The sequence below is a fragment of the Ascaphus truei genome, chromosome 16, assembly GCF_040206685.1.
Source record: "Ascaphus truei isolate aAscTru1 chromosome 16, aAscTru1.hap1, whole genome shotgun sequence".
Lineage (NCBI taxonomy): Eukaryota > Metazoa > Chordata > Amphibia > Anura > Ascaphidae > Ascaphus > Ascaphus truei.
Genome location: NC_134498.1, coordinates 13,154,436 through 13,172,045, shown reverse-complemented (window position 1 = coordinate 13,172,045; position 17,610 = coordinate 13,154,436). Strand labels below are relative to the sequence as shown.

The 17,610-nt window shown below is 47.7% G+C and overlaps 1 protein-coding gene across 1 annotated transcript in view; it reads left to right on the top strand.

Annotated features, from left to right (window-relative positions):
* The window catches only part of SRPX2 (sushi repeat containing protein X-linked 2), an 85,118-nt gene that overhangs the window by 39,503 nt on the left and 28,005 nt on the right, over positions 1-17,610 (top strand). The window contains exons 3-4 of the mRNA XM_075572795.1: positions 4,408-4,485; positions 10,074-10,265. Of these exons, the coding sequence (XP_075428910.1) occupies positions 4,408-4,485; positions 10,074-10,265 (270 nt within the window). The remainder of the gene's footprint in view (positions 1-4,407; positions 4,486-10,073; positions 10,266-17,610) is intronic.

Sequence of the window (17,610 nt, the reverse complement as noted above, 5' to 3'; positions counted from 1 at the left end):
CCATCACAGCACACTGACACACACAGCATCCATCACAGCACACTGACACACACAGCAACCATCACAGCACACTGACACACACAGCAACCATCACAGCACACTGACACACACAGCATCCATCACAGCACACTGACACACACAGCAAACATCACAGCACACTGACACACACAGCAAACATCACAGCACACTGACACACACAGCAACCATCACAGCACACTGACACACACAGCAAACATCACAGCACACTGACACACACAGCAACCATCACAGCACACTGACATACACAGCAACCATCACAGCACACTGACACACACAGCAAACATCACAGCACACTGACACACACAGCAACCATCACAGCACACTGACACACACAGCAACCATCACAGCACACTGACACACACAGCAACCATCACAGCACACTGACACACACAGCAACCATCACAGCACACTGACACACACAGCAACCATCACAGCACACTGACACACACAGCAACCATCACAGCACACTGACACACACAGCAACCATCACAGCACACTGACACACACAGCAAACATCACAGCACACTGACACACACAGCAACCATCACAGCACACTGACACACACAGCATCCATCACAGCACACTGACACACACAGCAAACATCACAGCACACTGACATACACAGCAACCATCACAGCACACTGACACACACAGCAAACATCACAGCACACTGACACACACAGCATCCATCACAGCACACTGACACACACAGCAACCATCACAGCACACTGACACACACAGCATCCATCACAGCACACTGACATACACAGCATCCATCACAGCACACTGACATACACAGCATCCATCACAGCACACTGACACACACAGCAACCATCACAGCACACTGACACACACAGCAACCATCACAGCACACTGACACACACAGCATCCATCACAGCACACTGACACACACAGCATCCATCACAGCACACTGACACACACAGCAACCATCACAGCACACTGACACACACAGCAACCATCACAGCACACTGACACACACAGCAACCATCACAGCACACTGACACACACAGCAACCATCACAGCACACTGACACACACAGCAACCATCACAGCACACTGACACACACAGCATCCATCACAGCACACTGACACACACAGCAACCATCACAGCACACTGACACACACAGCATCCATCACAGCACACTGACATACACAGCATCCATCACAGCACACTGACACACACAGCAACCATCACAGCACACTGACACACACAGCAACCATCACAGCACACTGACACACACAGCATCCATCACAGCACACGGACACACACAGCATCCATCACAGCACACTGACACACACAGCAACCATCACAGCACACTGACACACACAGCAACCTCTTCTCTGTGTCCCAGGAGTCTCTCCTTATCTCCCACACTCCCTGGTGGAGTATGGGGTAGTGGCTTCCACTCCCCTGCAGGAGTCTTTGGTCCAGCACAGCATACATCCCACTCCCCCTGAGGGGAGAACACACTCCTCTCCCCCTGAGGGGAGAACACACTCCTCTCCCCCTGAGGGGAGAACACACTCCTCTCCCCCTGAGGGGAGAACACACTCCTCTCCCCCTGAGGGGAGAACACACTCCTCTCCCCCTGAGGAGAGAACACACTCCTCTCCCCCTGAGGGGAGAACACACCTCTCTCACTGGGGGAAGAGGGTTGAACACACTGAATTTGGACTGCAGCCCCTTTTTGTTACCAGGGGAGGGTCCCAGGTCTTAGCCCCGGTGAGGGCAGGACCTAGACACCCCCCCCCCCCCCCCCCGTCACTCTGGGAGCTGTTTACCAGTGCACTAAGTGCTGCTGTGAGCCCCACATGTAGCTCCTCCTCAGTGCTTCATGTCACAGACTACATAGTTGTTTTAATAATGATATCACTGCTATTAAGGTGTTATCTTTGTTGGTTGTGCAATGTACACACATTCACATTACTGTCCCGTTAGGTGAGGTTTTCACTTCACGTTTCACCCCTGGAGGTATTACATCCATTGTATGTAGCACATCATCATTGTGCTGCTAGTCCTATTAGTGTTGTCTATTCCTTAGCGCACAATTTTGTGCGTGCATTCATTTCACATCTCGTTGGGGGCTTTGTTTGATATCCTCCCCTCACCCGTTTGACATCGGAGCTGGCTGATTGGCGCACCCATTTTTTCCTTTGCATTTCTTGTTCACTTCTTTTTTGAAGACTAAATGAAAATAAATTCACATGTCTCATACAGCTCTGAGACCCTGCCTTTCCCCATTATCTCTTAGCATACGATACTGCCACTGCAGCAAGGGATTCTGGGTAAAAACATGTAAATGAGCACTCACAGTATCAGCCTCTGCCTGCCGTATTACAGGACACTGAAAGGGCTGAAAGCTTGCGAGGTTGGAGAAGGTCCAGACACATTCAGTGTGGTTACGACGAGCAGTCGCACAAAACCAGGAGGGGAAAGGATGGACTGTAAGTCAAAAATTCCCATTCCACTTGTAATCGTTTCCAAATGTGTTCAGGTCTTGGCAAAGAGACTGAAACAGCGGGGAATGAACATATATGTGTGTCCCTGTGCAGGGCTATCATCTCATCTGGGCTGGAAAGGGCCGAGCCAGGTGATTTAACGGTGTAATCCGGGTCCACAAACATATTCTGTAAATAATGTAATGACGTAACTATAGGAGTGGCTCAGACGTGGCTCCCTTTATCTTCCTGTGCCTCAGGCACCCGAAACATGGACTGTCAGATTTTTGGGACAGCCTGTGCCTATTATATTCTATGTACAGTGCTACGTATGGCACGATATATTTAGGGTCGCCAGGCGGCTTCTCCAAAAATACTAAACACAATGGTGAAAGGTGCGACATGCTCAAGACACACACCTCTCCGCTCTCCCCTCCGTGCTGTTTCCTCCTCTCCCTTGCCCCACCCCCAGGGTCCTGACACCTCCTGCTGATTGGCTGCATTACCCAGCAGCAGCCTATCAGGATGGAGGAAAATGCTCTGCCCGCTAGCAACCTCTTGCTAGGCAATTTCTCCCTGTCCTGGGAAATCCTGCACCCCTCCCCCTCCCCCCCCCAAGCCGATCAGGTCACTATGTCCAGAGAGGTAAGACCGAAAACATACATTACAATATTACCTCTTAAAACACAGGACAGCCCAGTTCAATACTGGACACCTGGCGACCCTGGTTATATTGTCATGGGGAAGACCTTTGAGTCCCGCTGGGAGAGAATCACTTATGAAATAGTTATTATTGCTTTGACAAATGTATTGTTGTTTTTTTTAGCAATTAAGTATATATCTAGTTTTTTGGGGGGCTCTGAATTAGGGAATGTTTGTCAATCAAGAGTTTTCTCAACACTTATTCCACCCTTCCGGGGAAAGGGGGCTCTGCCTGTGCAAACTCTTGGTAAACGCAAAGCGACATCAGATAAAAGGGAGCAGGCAGAGGAAACCCAACCCCTACTCAATCCCAGCTCCCCGTGCTTACACACTAACTTAATAATATAATAATACTTTCCGCTCGGAATGGCTTGGTAAATGGGGTGGCCTGGTGCAGTGTGTGTGGGATCTCTGCCCGCTACTCAGGTGGGGTCCCCGGCGAGAGCGTGGAACCTCGGTAAGCGCGTGGCCGGTGCAGATGCACCGATGGCACCGCCATCAAACCGGCCCTGGTTACAGCAATCACGTAGATTTAAGCCCTTAAACATGTCACTTGTATTAATACACGGGGGTCCTAGGTGTGACTGCTCATTTATCTGATTTATGTACCAACATTACATTGTAAACGCTTCAGTGTCTGCATTATTGTATGTTTAGCACCACTGCCTATTCTTTTAACCCAGGGGAGGCCAGCTCCAGTCCTCAAGGGCCACCAACAGCTCAGGTTTTTAGGATATCCCTGCTGCAGCACAGGTGGCTCAATCAATCAGTGGCTCAGTCAAAGACTGAGCCTCTAATTGAGCCACCTGTGCTGAAGCAAGGACTGATTGAGCCACTTGTGCTGAAGCTGGGATATCCTGAAATCCTGACCTGTTGAGGCGGGGGGGGGGTATACTTTAGGATTATTAGGAGTGGGGTTAGAATACTAACTGTTGATACTGCCAATAATATATCTAGTACATTTCATTATTTAAAGCTGAGCTATTTATTGTAGTGTAGATAAAACGTCACTTTTCTTGGCTCTGCTCTGCCACCATTTTTTCCCCTCTACAAAAACTGTAAGGGTCGTCCGCACTATTATTAACATTACAGTGGCCCACAGTAAGGAAACGTGTGTAACCAGGTCCAAGGACCCTGCAATCCAGGTGATGTGACTAACCGCCCGAATGTCCATTACACGTCTCGTTTTATTCTGTATTGCGGTTAGGTTCGGGATACCCTGCTGATGAGAGCTACAACAATGAGGTTTATGCTGAAGCCCGTCCTCCTTTGCTGGATTATCGGGGTAAGACTTTGTGTTTCTTTGGGACAGGGATGTGAATATTTGTGGAAGTGACCATGGCCCATATTTATGAAGCTGAGCTATTCTAAGACACACTTTGGCACCGGAAGATACCTTAAGGCTCATACCTTAAGTCTTCTGGCATCCTATCGGTGTCTTATGGGATAGCCATGCTTAGTAAATATGGCCCAATGTGTTTTCATCTCATGAAGCTCATTTTAGTCCTTTTAGTCTAAATAGCATAAGCAAAAAGTTTACAGCCTCCATTATTTTCTGGGAAATTAGAAAAACAGGACTGGATCAACCTGAATTTTATGGCAGGGAAATGTAAGGGGCCCTTAATCAACCTTTAAACGAAAGCACTATGATCAGAAACCCCGTTATTATATCCGGTAATCATACTGGAATAAAAGGTAGTAATACAGAGCTACCACATGAGGGCGCAGTGCTTTAAAACATGGAGAAATAGCTCTTTAGCACTTTAATTCTTCTACATTGCTGAAAGTGTATTCAGTACTGTACAATATGAGAAATACATTGACCGAACAAGACAGCCCAATGTCAAATGAAGGGTAAGTGCTACTCACGTAAAGGGAACACAGTGTGACGGGGAGTCCCTGCTTCGCAGAGTTTACAGTCTAAGCCAAGGGAGCGCAATCTTTCCCCCTGCGCCCCCCCTGCCGGCTGTTCCCCCTCTCTGCGCGCACCCCCTCTTACCTCGGCTCTGTTGTCTGGGCGTCATGACGTCACGTTGCCATGGCGACGCGTCTCCAGAAGCCGTCTGAGTCAAGGTAAGTGCGGTTTACAGAGGCCTTCGCCGCCCCCCCGGCACTTCATTTAAGTGCCTTCGGGAAACGCAGAGGCCCTCTGTAAGCCCCGCACCCCCCGCAGATAGTATTGCGCCCCCCAGTTTGCACACCGCTGATCTAAGCCATAGACTAACATATTTTTCTAAAACATTGATATATAAATCCTATTTACTTTACAAAACAATCCGAAATAAAACAAAGTGCTGTGCCCCACCCCCCTGTAATTACAGCTGTGATCAGCAAATAAAAAACCCCACGTGTGAGCACAGTCACATGACTCAGACAGTCTGCATCCAGCCTTTCCCCATTATCTCTTAGCATGGCAATGCTTCCACTGCAGCCAGGGATTCTGGGTAATGACATGCAAATGAGCACTCACAGTGCGCCACTCTTTGACCACCACTTTCATTCAGGCCTTTGCAGTAACTGAAAGTCAGTAATAAAGTACAATGTTTGTTTGCGGGTCACACAGGGGAACGGAGTTTTAGCCACTTTTACAGGGCTCAGCGGGACCCCTGGATAATGCATGAGATTGGCCATACGGTAATGTGAGAGCAGATAGGGTTAATGCATTGAAATATACAGAAGCAGGGATTGTAGGATGTGCTTCTTGTTTACCAAAGTCTTCCAGTGCAGCCTTTCCACGCCATGTGTTTATGAGTTTCAGTTAATGAGCGTGTGTTTGGTGAAACACAAAGTATCCAGGACAACAAAGGCATCTGGCATTCATTCTGTTAGAAATGATCTGCTGCTGGAGGGGCTGTGACTTTAAAAATACAGTACCATAATACTTAGTCAGCGTTTTTCAACCGGGGTTCCTAGCAACCGTTGGGTTACCCAGGCATCCCTAACAGGTTCCCTGCAATTTTCAGGTCATATGAAAATTGTACCAAATACAGAATAATTTATCATGCATCTGATCTCAGACGCGCTATTAGAGAGGGTTGGGGTTCCTTATAATGCATCTGATCTCAGACGCGCTATTAGAGAGGGTTGGGGTTCCTTACAATGCATCTGATCTCAGACGCGCTATTAGAGAGGGTTGGGGTTCCTTACAATGCATCTGATCTCAGACGCGCTATTAGAGAGGGTTGGGGTTCCTTATAATGCATCAGATCTCAGACGCGCAATTAGAGAGGGTTGGGGTTCCTTACAATGCATCTGATCTCAGATGCACTATTAGAGAGGGTTGGGGTTCCTTACAATGTATCTGATCTCAGACGCACTATTAGAGAGGGTTGGGGTTACTTACAATGCATCTTATCTCAGACGTACATAACTTCAAGAACCCCTGCCCCCCAAACAGATTAGGTTTCCAGGATATCCCTGCTTCAGCACAGGTTGCTCTGTCACTTTCACTGAGCCACTGATTGAGCCCCCTGTGCTGAAGCGGGGATATCCTGAAAATCTGAGCTGTTGGTAGCTTTTGAGGGCTGGAGTTGGCCTCCCCGGCACTGAAGGTATCCGCAATCGGTATGATCAACGTGTATATGTGGCTAAGAGACCCAGTAAGGAGAATACAATGCCGAGTGATTATGAACACGATGTTCCAGTAATAAGTAAATAGCAGCATTGATAGATAAAATCCCGTGTGCTGTACACACACATAATGTATAAACTGGTGCGTGGCAGAGTCAGTATCGCGTCATACCTCCTTATATCATTCAATACATTATATTGTGCTGCCTTTCTTAATGACTCATTTATGCTTATTGGCTTTGTGGCTAGATTACCAGACTGTACTAATTTACACCTTACATAGTAACTTATTAACTAACTTATATCTACCACACTAGTTCCCTCTTTTTTATAATTGGCATGTTTCTCCCTCTCTCTCCTCCTCCCTCTCCCTCTCTCTCCCCTTCCCTCTCCCACTCTCTCTCCCCTTCCCTCTCTCTCCCCCCTCTCACTCCCTCTCTCTCCCTCCCTCTCTCTCCCTCCCTCCCTCGTTCTCCCCTTTCCTCCGTCCCCCAACCTTTCCCCCTCTCTCTCCTCCTCCCTCCCTCTCCCCCTCCCTCTCTCCTCCCTCTCCCACTCTCTCTCCTCTTCCCTCTCTACCCCTCCCTCTCTCTCCCTCCCTCGTTCTCCCCTTCCCGCCCTCTCCCTCCCCCAACCTTTCTCCCTAACTCACTCACCCTCGTTCTCCCCCTCCCCCGCTCTCCCTTTCTCCCTTCTCCCTCTCACCCACTGTCCCTCTCACCACTGTCCCTCTCCCCCTCCCTCGCTCTCCCCCTCCTCCCTCTCCCTTTCTCCCCACTCCCTCTCTCCACCTCCCCCCCCTTCCTCCCTCCCCCTTCCTCCCTCCCCCTCCCTCCCCCTCCACGTTAAGCAGTGTCGTACAATTCTGACTCCAGTATATATAGATTTATATAAAGATTTGATTTAGATTTTAGATTTTTTAAAATACGTAATTAATGCTTTGACATGCTGATATTACGCTACAGAGGCAATGGAAGAGGTACTGTAGTATTGTCCAGCGGTGCGCAAACTGGGGGGCGCAAGACTGACTGCGGGGGGCGCGGGGGTTACAGAGGCCCCGCGCGCTTCCCGAAGGCACTTAAATTAAGTGCCGGGGGAGCTGCAGGGCCTCTGTAAACCAGACTTACCTTGGCTCCGGCGGCTTCTTAGACGCGTCGTCATGTGATGCCACGTTGCTATGGCAACGTGACGTCATGCCGACATAAGCGGCGGTGGGGGCGGGGGAGGTTGCACGGAGAGAGGAACCGTTGGCAGGGGGGCGCAGGGAAAAAAGTTTGCGCCCCCTGGTATTGTCAAACAGCAGAGTATTAGGAAAGCAGAAGGTAAGTGAGCAGTAGTGGGGGAGAAGTGATAAGTATCTGAGCCTGACGCTGGCTCTATTTATTTATCAATAGATTTTAGAGTTAGTTTCAGTTTGAGAAATGCATCTGATTTTTGTCCAGGCGCAATACTGACTTTCATTTTCTATTTAGTCTTCAAACAGTTCTGAAATCTGAAATATTCATGACAAATGTATTTTTTAGACTAAATTAAACAAAAAATGAAGGGACGCATTTAGTGTACCTAACAGAAAAGTTATTTAGCGCACACGTTTTCCCTGTATGGAATGACATATTCACGGCTCTCCACCCACCCGCTCCTCCCTACGTGTCAGCTCTGATCTCTCATTATGTCCCTGCTCCTCTCCAACGCTCTACCCATAGCTGTCTCCTTTCCACCCCTTTCACCTCTACTGCTCTCTCTCTCGCCTTAAACCCTTTCCCTCACTGCCCCTTACCTGTGGGACTCGCTCACACGCCGTATACACCGAGTACCTTCTCTCCCCACCATTAAGTCACATCTAAAAACCCACCTCTTACATCCCAATAACATGGACTCCTGGCTTTTATCCCACACACACAGTGACTCCTACCAACCATTGTGACCAAGCACTGCCATCTACAGCACTTACTCCCTCACCTGCTGTCTCTGTAACTTTCCCAGCATATCACTTAGATTGTAAGCTCTTCAGGGCAGGGATTTAATTTCCTACGGTCTGATTTGGTTTGTTCCATTTATTGTATTATAATTCCTTGTATTGTCTCATTGTAAAGTGCTAAGTACACTGTGGGCGCTATATACATAAAGCTATGCATACCTATATACATATTATGTTTGATTACAATCTGATGTAGTGCAGCGATCCAGTGCGGGAATTGGTCATGGAAATTGCAGGTGAATGAAAGGAAGTTCCTAATAGAAATGATTGTAGTATATTCCGAGCTTTAGGAACATCATACATCTCTCACTCCTTTGTACTTAGAGGATTGAACTTGAAGATGAGGGTACCTGCAATTAACATTATTATTTTATAAACCCTATACTATATCTCAGTCCTTATCATTGTTTTAATCAGTTAAGTGTTTATTTAAGCTTTTAACTACTCCAGTTCCTAACACAAGTAGGATGCTGTGTATAAATCCATGTGCTGTACGCAGAATTAGGCTTTGCAAAATCATTAAACAGATCTGAAATTACAAAATAACTTGCATTGTGACGAAATAGAAACGTGTGTCATGGTCCTGGTTAGATTATTCAGACGGCCTTTCTTGTATATTCCTTTGGGTCCTTTTCTGTTAGTAGTTCCAAGTGAAATATCTGACGACCTATCTTTTGACAGTTCATTTATGTATTTAAGGCAAAATAACAATAAAGCTTCATCTACAGGTACAGACCAAACTAAAGCATACCATGGACAGAGAACGAAGCTTTGTCTTGTGCTCGACGTATATCGTTCTGACGCATTGACAGATTCATGTAGCCATCTACCAGTTAAGCGATGCTTGGCTTTATTAGTATGAGGCAATAAGAAGGAACGATAATATACAGAACATTATTACAATATTAGCAGAACAGCATATTGTCCTTCATCGGTTATCTAACAAAAGTCTGGGCTCAGAGCCTTAGCTTTGGTGTGTTTTGTGTACCATGCTGTGTCCTATAAACAATTCACTTGATAACTTTTCTAGAAGTCAGCAGATTTAGCCATTTCCTTACAAAACAGAGTTTGATACATCTGCCAAGTCAAAATGGATCCTAACAGACAAAATGGATTCTGAACCCCTTGAATCCCCTCTACACATTGCTCTCTGAATGCTTTCACTGTGATGACACCCATGTATATGTCGCACTGGGGCTCAGTCTCTTGATTTTTTTCCCATCCAGAGGGATGGGATTTAATTTCAGGCGCCTCTAGCATCAAGAAGGAGGTGAAGGGACTGGGGCTACCGTTATAACCATTCCCCATGCTTGCTTGTTCCCCAGCTCCACGCTGGTGTTACGACCTACACATCCAGGATGGAGATGCCACTTGCTATTCACCCCGTGGAGGGAACTACCGCAGCACTCTTGGGACCCGATGTCGCCTGTCGTGTGACCAGGGCTTCCGACTCATAGGACAAACCTCAGTGCAGTGCCTGCCAGCCCGGCGCTGGTCTGGGATTGCGAACTGCAGAAGTAAGTGTATAGGAATGTGAACAACTGTCCCACGCTACTAATGCAGTGTCCACCTCCACATCTCCAACACCACCTGATTCCCAGGTCTGCAGGTAGGGCCTGATAATCCTCTGCTCCCCAGCTCAACAACCCAGCACTTTGATCTGGGCCCTGTACGGGCTGCTCTCAGGTCCTTTCGGTACCTTAGTGGCAGGAAGCACTCACTGCCAGACAGCAAGGTTCCCAGGATGAAGAAGCAGAGCTGGGAACACAGGCGGTGGGGAGGAAGGGTAGAACAATCAGAGTATCACGTCGCACCACCATTCATTATATAAAGAGAAACAGATTATATACTTAAGTCATTTAAAACAAGACATACTTTTGTGTCTGCAATGCTACACATGCACGGCACAAACACTGCACGCAGAAGTATTGCACATATATATTAATACAAGTATTCGATTCAATAACGTAATAAAGTACAAAATAAAAGGTCAAAATAATACTTAATAAAGGATGTCGCCTGCAAATATGCCCGGTATCTGATGTATATGTATGTGGTATCTAGTGACATGCTTACATATGCTAGTGACATGCTTACACATGCTAGTGACATGCTAGTGACATGCTTACACATGCTAGTGACATGCGTACACATGCTAGTGACATGCTTACACATGCTAGTGACATGCTTACACATGCTTGTGACATGCTTACACATGCTTGTGACATGCTTACACATGCTTGTCACATACTTACACATGCTTGTCGCATGCTTACACATGCTTGTCACATGCTTACACATGCTTGTCACATGCTTACACATGCTTGTCACATGCTTACACATGCTAGTCACATGCTTACACATGCTTGTGACATGCTTACATATGCTAGTGACATGCTTACACATGCTTGTGACATGCTTACATATGCTTGTGACATGCTTACACATGCTAGTGACATGCTTACACATGCTTGTGACATGCTTACACATGCTAGTGACATGCTTACACATGCTAGTGACATGCTTACACATGCTAGTGACATGCTTACACATGCTAGTGACATGCTTACACATGCTTGTGACATGCTTACACATGCTAGTGACATGCTTACACATGCTTGTGACATGCTTACACATGCTAGTGACATGCATACACATGCTTGTGACATGCTTACACATGCTAGTGACATGCATACACATGCTTGTGACATGCTTACACATGCTAGTGACATGCTTACACATGCTAGTGACATGCTTACACATGCTAGTGACATGCTTACACATGCTTGTGACATGCTTACACATGCTAGTGACATGCTTGTGACATGCTTACACATGCTAGTGACATGCTTACACATGCTTGTGACATGCTTACACATGCTAGTGACATGCTTACACATGCTAGTGACATGCTTACACATGCTTGTGACATGCTTACATATGCTAGTGACATGCTTACACATGCTAGTGACATGCTTACACAGTTACATCTGGGACTGGCACAGTTTAAATCAGACACCTACTGTAGAAGTATTTGTGAATATAGTTGACATTTTATTGGAGGGTTCGATGTCCCCCGTTACCTCCTTCTGTGGGAATCACTGTGTGCTGAGCAGGAGTTGGCACAGAGACCGCCCTCTCTTCTCCCACCTTATCTCTATCGGCTGCAGAGGGAGCCGGGTGGGAGAGAAGTTGAGTAAACACTTGACTGACAGACGATATAAATAAATATTTTAATATCCAAATTAACCAAAACGGATTAATATTTGCTAAAAGTAGATAAGGCCCCAGTGGTTACGGCTGCATTCGCGCCGGAGCGCCCGGCGGCGTGTGCACTCGTTTCAGCCGCGACCTGTGGTCTGCGGTTGTGCTTTCAGAGCAGAAAGGGGGGGGGGGGGGCACAGCATTGGATTGTACTATATGTTGTGTAACTTTGTATGTTGCGCTGGGCCTTTCTGTTTTTGTAAGTGTAGCCATGCCACCTTTGGCTACTAACCTGCCCTACTCCTGGCAGTAAGCCCTGGTAGAATAAGGCTGCCAGTAGTCAACATGGGGTTTTCCCCCTCCTTGGTGCTGTACTGGAATGACAGTGGGAGGCGGTGACACCAGGCTTAAGCATGAACAATCATGGGACAGACCTGGTGCCATCCTCCTGGCTGTACTTAGGGGCAGTGCTGCCCTAAATGTAGTAGTGCCTCTCCCCACTTGAGGGAGGCAGGGATCATGCAGGATTGCCTAGCGATTGACATACCCTGTTCCTCTTCCCCTTGGGGGGGAGAATGAGTGATACCCTATATCTCTGGTCCTGCTAGAGGGCCAGAGAAGAGCCAGGACAGCTGCAGAGGCCCTGACCTGTAGTGGTAGTCCAGGGACCATCCTAAAGTTGACCCAGAGACTGCAGTGGGCAGAGACATGCCTTGTTCCTGTACTGCACAGACCAAGAGAATAAACCATTCCTGTTTGACATACCTCCACCTAGTGTGTGATCTTACCGGGGGGGGGGAAGGTGATAGTTCTACTGTGGGAGATCATCTTATCTCCTATCTGGAGCCTACAGCAGATGGAGGCGCTGCACTGCTAGAGAACCATGTAGGTAATGTACCCCAGAAACCTGATCCTGTGTCCCCACTACCATTGGTGGACGACTCAGCCCTCCTGTTACCAGCAGGTATTATGCACCACACATACAGTAATGGCCAAATCTCCCACGGGGTGGGGGAAACACTGTTACATAAGCATTGGATGATGTATCACTGGGGTTTTTTGTTTGCCTTCCTCTGGATAAAAACATTGTAAATACAAATATAGGATGAGTATCTGTCATCTAAATGTAAAATAGGTTGAACTCGATGGACATGTGTCTTTTTTCAACCTCATCTACTATGCAGCTCGCAAACTAACAAGGATGGCACTAGGTGGCAATTTGTGTCTGCTCACAGCATGAGTGTAACGTTGTGCTCACCACAAACAAGGCGGGACCCGGTACTGAGGTGGGAATGGGTATAAACACCACCCACAGCCACGGGGGCACGTCTGCAGAGTGGATGGTCAGGCAGCCGGGTCAGGATTGGAGATATTAGAGTGGTCTTGATACTTGCCGAGGTCAGAGGTAGGAGCCGGTAGAATGGTCTGTGTCCGATAGCCGGGGTCAGGGGTTGGAGCCAGAGGAACTCCTTCCTCAGGAGGCAAGGAACAGCGCACAGCCGTGGGACAAACGAGGAGAAAGCTTCAGATGGTGACTAAAAAAAGTTTATTTGGTGCAGAGTATACAGCTGACGGATTCTCTGACGCGTTTCAGCCCTCAGGCCTTTGACAAACGCGTCAGAGGATCCTTCAGCTGTATACTCTGCACCAAATAAACTTTTTTTAGTCACCATCTGAAGCTTTCTCCTCGTTTGTCCCACGGCTGTGCGCTGTTCCTTGCCTCCTGAGGGAGGAGTTCCTCTGCTGTCTACAACGGATCGCACGCCGGGTTGCTGCTTTGTTGTTCCTGAGGACGTCATCACCGCCGGTTAGGTGACCGCCCTGTGTGACGGACACGTTGCTAGACGGGTTGGCGGTGCAACAAGGATCTATGAGGCTCGGCATTCACCACTCTGCTAACCGTGAGTCTCTCTAACTCAATGTTTATTTGTGCCCTACAAGGAGCCAATTGCTGGGAGAGACTTTACATCATTACACGAGAGTGTTGCCCTGACCTATCATGCTTATTGATTGCTACACAAACCAGTGACTATTAACCTCTTGAGCACCTGGTGGGTGAACAGCTGTTCTCCCGTTTCTCTATGAGGGGTTGGAGCCAGTAGGAGCGTAGACGTCCGTAAGCCGTGGTCAGGATTGGAGAGGTGTGGAAGGTTAGAGGTAAGCCAGGGTCGGTAAGCCAGAAGTGCGGAGTCCAAAGTAATAGCCGGGTCGGTACACAGGAGGTCAATCTGAAAGCAAGGTAACTAGAGACAAAACAAGGCAGGACAAGGAACCCGGAAGTGGGAGAACAGCCCTAACTGGAACTATGCTCAGCCAAAGTGCGAGTGGCCCTGCTGAGCATATATGGGAGAGCATGACCAATGAGGGGAGGAGTAGAGGTGCGGCCTCCGCGGAGGCAAGGATAGGTGGAGTGGTGTAAGAGACAGGTGGCCGTGATGAGGATTGTTGGCGAGCAGCTGTGGAGCAGTGCACACACGTCTCGTGTGCGTGCCGCGCGCCGTAACCGGGGGGCGGTGCCAGACTCCGCAATGTCTATGTAGTTCCTGCGTGAGTGTGCGCGCGCTGTAAGGAGAGAGCGGGGTTGTGCGAGACATCAGGTAAGGAGTGAGTGCGCCAAGGGGGACGCGCTCCCCGATTCCTTACAATGAGTCCATGAGTACCGTGTAATCATTGTACCCTACACCCCGTTATTCATGTACCGTGTAATCATTGTACCCTACCCCCCGTTATTCATGTACCGTGTAATCATTGTACCCTACCCCCCGTTATTCATGTACCGTGTAATCATTGTACCCTACCCCCCGTTATTCATGTACCGTGTAATCATTATACCCTACCCCCCGTTATTCATGTACCGTGTAATCATTGTACCCTACCCGCCGTTATTCGTGTACCGTGTAATCATTGTACCCTACCCCCCGTTATTCATGTACCGTGTAATCATTGTACCCTACCCCCCGTTATTCATGTACCGTGTAATCATTGTACCCTACCCCCCGTTATTCATGTACCGTGTAATCATTGTACCCTACCCCCCGTTATTCATGTACCGTGTAATCATTGTACCCTACCCCCCGTTATTCATGTACCGTGTAATCATTGTACCCTACCCCCCGTTATACATGTACTGTGTAACCATTATACCCTACCCCCTGTTATTCATGTACCGTGTAATCATTATACCCTACCCCCTGTTACCCATGTACTGTGTAATCATTATACCTACCCCCTGTTATTCATGTGCTGTGTAACCATTATACCCTACCCCCTGTTATTCATGTACCGTGTAATCATTATACCCTACCCCCTGTTACCCATGTACTGTGTAATCATTATACCTACCCCGTTATTCATGTGCTGTGTAATCATTATACCTACCCCCTGTTATACATGTACTGTGTAACCATTATACCCTACCCCCTGTTATTCATGTACCGTGTAATCATTATACCCTACCCCGTTACCCATGTACTGTGTAATCATTATACCTACCCCCTGTTATTCATGTGCTGTGTAATCATTATACCTACCCCCTGTTATACATGTACTGTGTAACCATTATACCCTACCCCCTGTTATTCATGTACTGTGTAATCATTATACCCTACCCCGTTATTCATGTACCGTGTAATCATTATACCCTACCCCCTGTTATTCATGTACCGTGTAATCATTATACCCTACCCCCTGTTACCCATGTACTGTGTAATCATTATACCCTACCCCCTGTTATTCATGTACTGTGTAATCATTATACCTACCCCCTGTTATTCATGTACTGTGTAATCATTATACCTATCCTGAAGCCAGGGTCACGAATGGTGTATGAATGACTCCAGGTAGCTTAACTCGTGTCTCACCTCTTCCAAAGCACAGACAAGTCCTTTTCTCTTTCTTGGTTTTATTGAGGGAAAACACAGGGAGATAGGTGCTTGTAGATGGAGTGTGGGGAGAGAGGGCTTCTCTGTCTGCTGTGCAGTGTATCAATAATGAGACAGTGTAAAACAAAAAGGCCTTGCTGGGGTGATAGCAGGCAGTTACTCACTCAGAGTCCAGGGTCAAAAGGAAATGAGGAGTAAGGGTCACACTAGATAGGAAGTGGGACTATACTAACTGTCAGCAAGGACAGGGGGGTAGGAATAGCCCACTCTCAGCTAGGAGAATATGAGCTGCAGGCAACCAACACAGGCTGTGTAAACGACATGTTGCAATAATGTTGCATTTTACATACAGCGTTGCTGCTGGGACAGGGGAAACTGACAGGCAACTAAAGAAGGGAGAAATGAATCCCATAACTAAAGGGGAAGACAGAGGAATATGGAATCTAGTTCCAGGACACTCCCCGTCTGGTATCTGTAGATACCACTATATAACAAGCTATGTGGAACATATGTGCAATACATACAACATAACGATATACTGCAAAGGTCCATATTTCCATAGCAACGTGATACCGGTCGGTACCACTGGCATCAAAGTCCTTTGGCCAGGCTTTCCAGTAAGGGAAGCCAGGTGGGTGCGTAGCTCTTGGTTAGCTTGATGCACCACAATGTCTCTTAAAAGTCCACGGCACTCTTGGTCGCGCAAGTATCTTTTGATACTATTGTCTTTATTGTCTATTTGTAATTCCTTACATGCTCCAACGAAATTGGTACCACAATCGGAGCGTATTTGTTTAACTGGTCCTCTGACTGCAAAGAACCTTCTGAGGGCATTTATGAAGCTTGAAGCATCCATAGATTCTATAACCTCGATGTGTATCGCTCGCATACTCATGCAGGTGAAGAGTACCGCCCATCGTTTGCTGTTTGCTAGTCCGCCCCTAGTTCTACGCGAGATGACCATCCAGGGCCCAAATACATCAAGTCCTACATAGGTAAAGGGGGGTTCTGTATTAAGTCTGTCGACAGGTAGATCCGCCATCCTTTGGTCTTGGCTTTTGCCTCTCAGCATTTGGCACCTAACACATTTGTGGAGATTACTGGCCACGCACCTTTTCATGCCAACGACCCAAATGCCCGCCGCCCTAATGGCGCCTTCGGTGAAGTGTCGTCCCTGATGCATGACTTGTTCGTGGTAGTGGCGCACCAACAAAGTGGCGATGTGATGCCGGCCAGGGATGATAAGAGGGTTGCTTTCCTCCCTGCTCAGTTGGGACTTATTGAGGCGGCCTCCTACTCTCATGAGGCCGTCGTTGTCGATGAAGGGATTCAACTTCCAAAGTGGACTGTTTTTGTTAACACTCTTCTTTCCGCGAATGCAATTGATCTCTTCCGCATATGTTTCCCTTTGAACATGACTGAGAACAGTTTCCTTAGCCTTTGTAATTTCCTCTACGGTGCGCAGCTCTTTGCAGATGTGCCAGCCGTGGCAACCGGTAGTTTTACCGTCTGGTGTCTGGCGGAAGGAGGAGGCTGTATGCCCGAGATGGGCTACTGTTCGCAGAAGGGCCGTCCACTTTGAGAAGCGTTGGAATCGATGTGATCCGAATGCGTTTTTGTGCGATACATTGGTGAGTACCACGGATACTTGTGGGGGCCTTATCTCCGTATCCTTTTCGGGATCCACGAGTTCAAAATCGTCAACTGGGGTTGGTAGCGTTTCCGCAGGCTGCGCAAGAAACATTGGTCCTGTGAGCCACGACGTATTCTGCAGTTG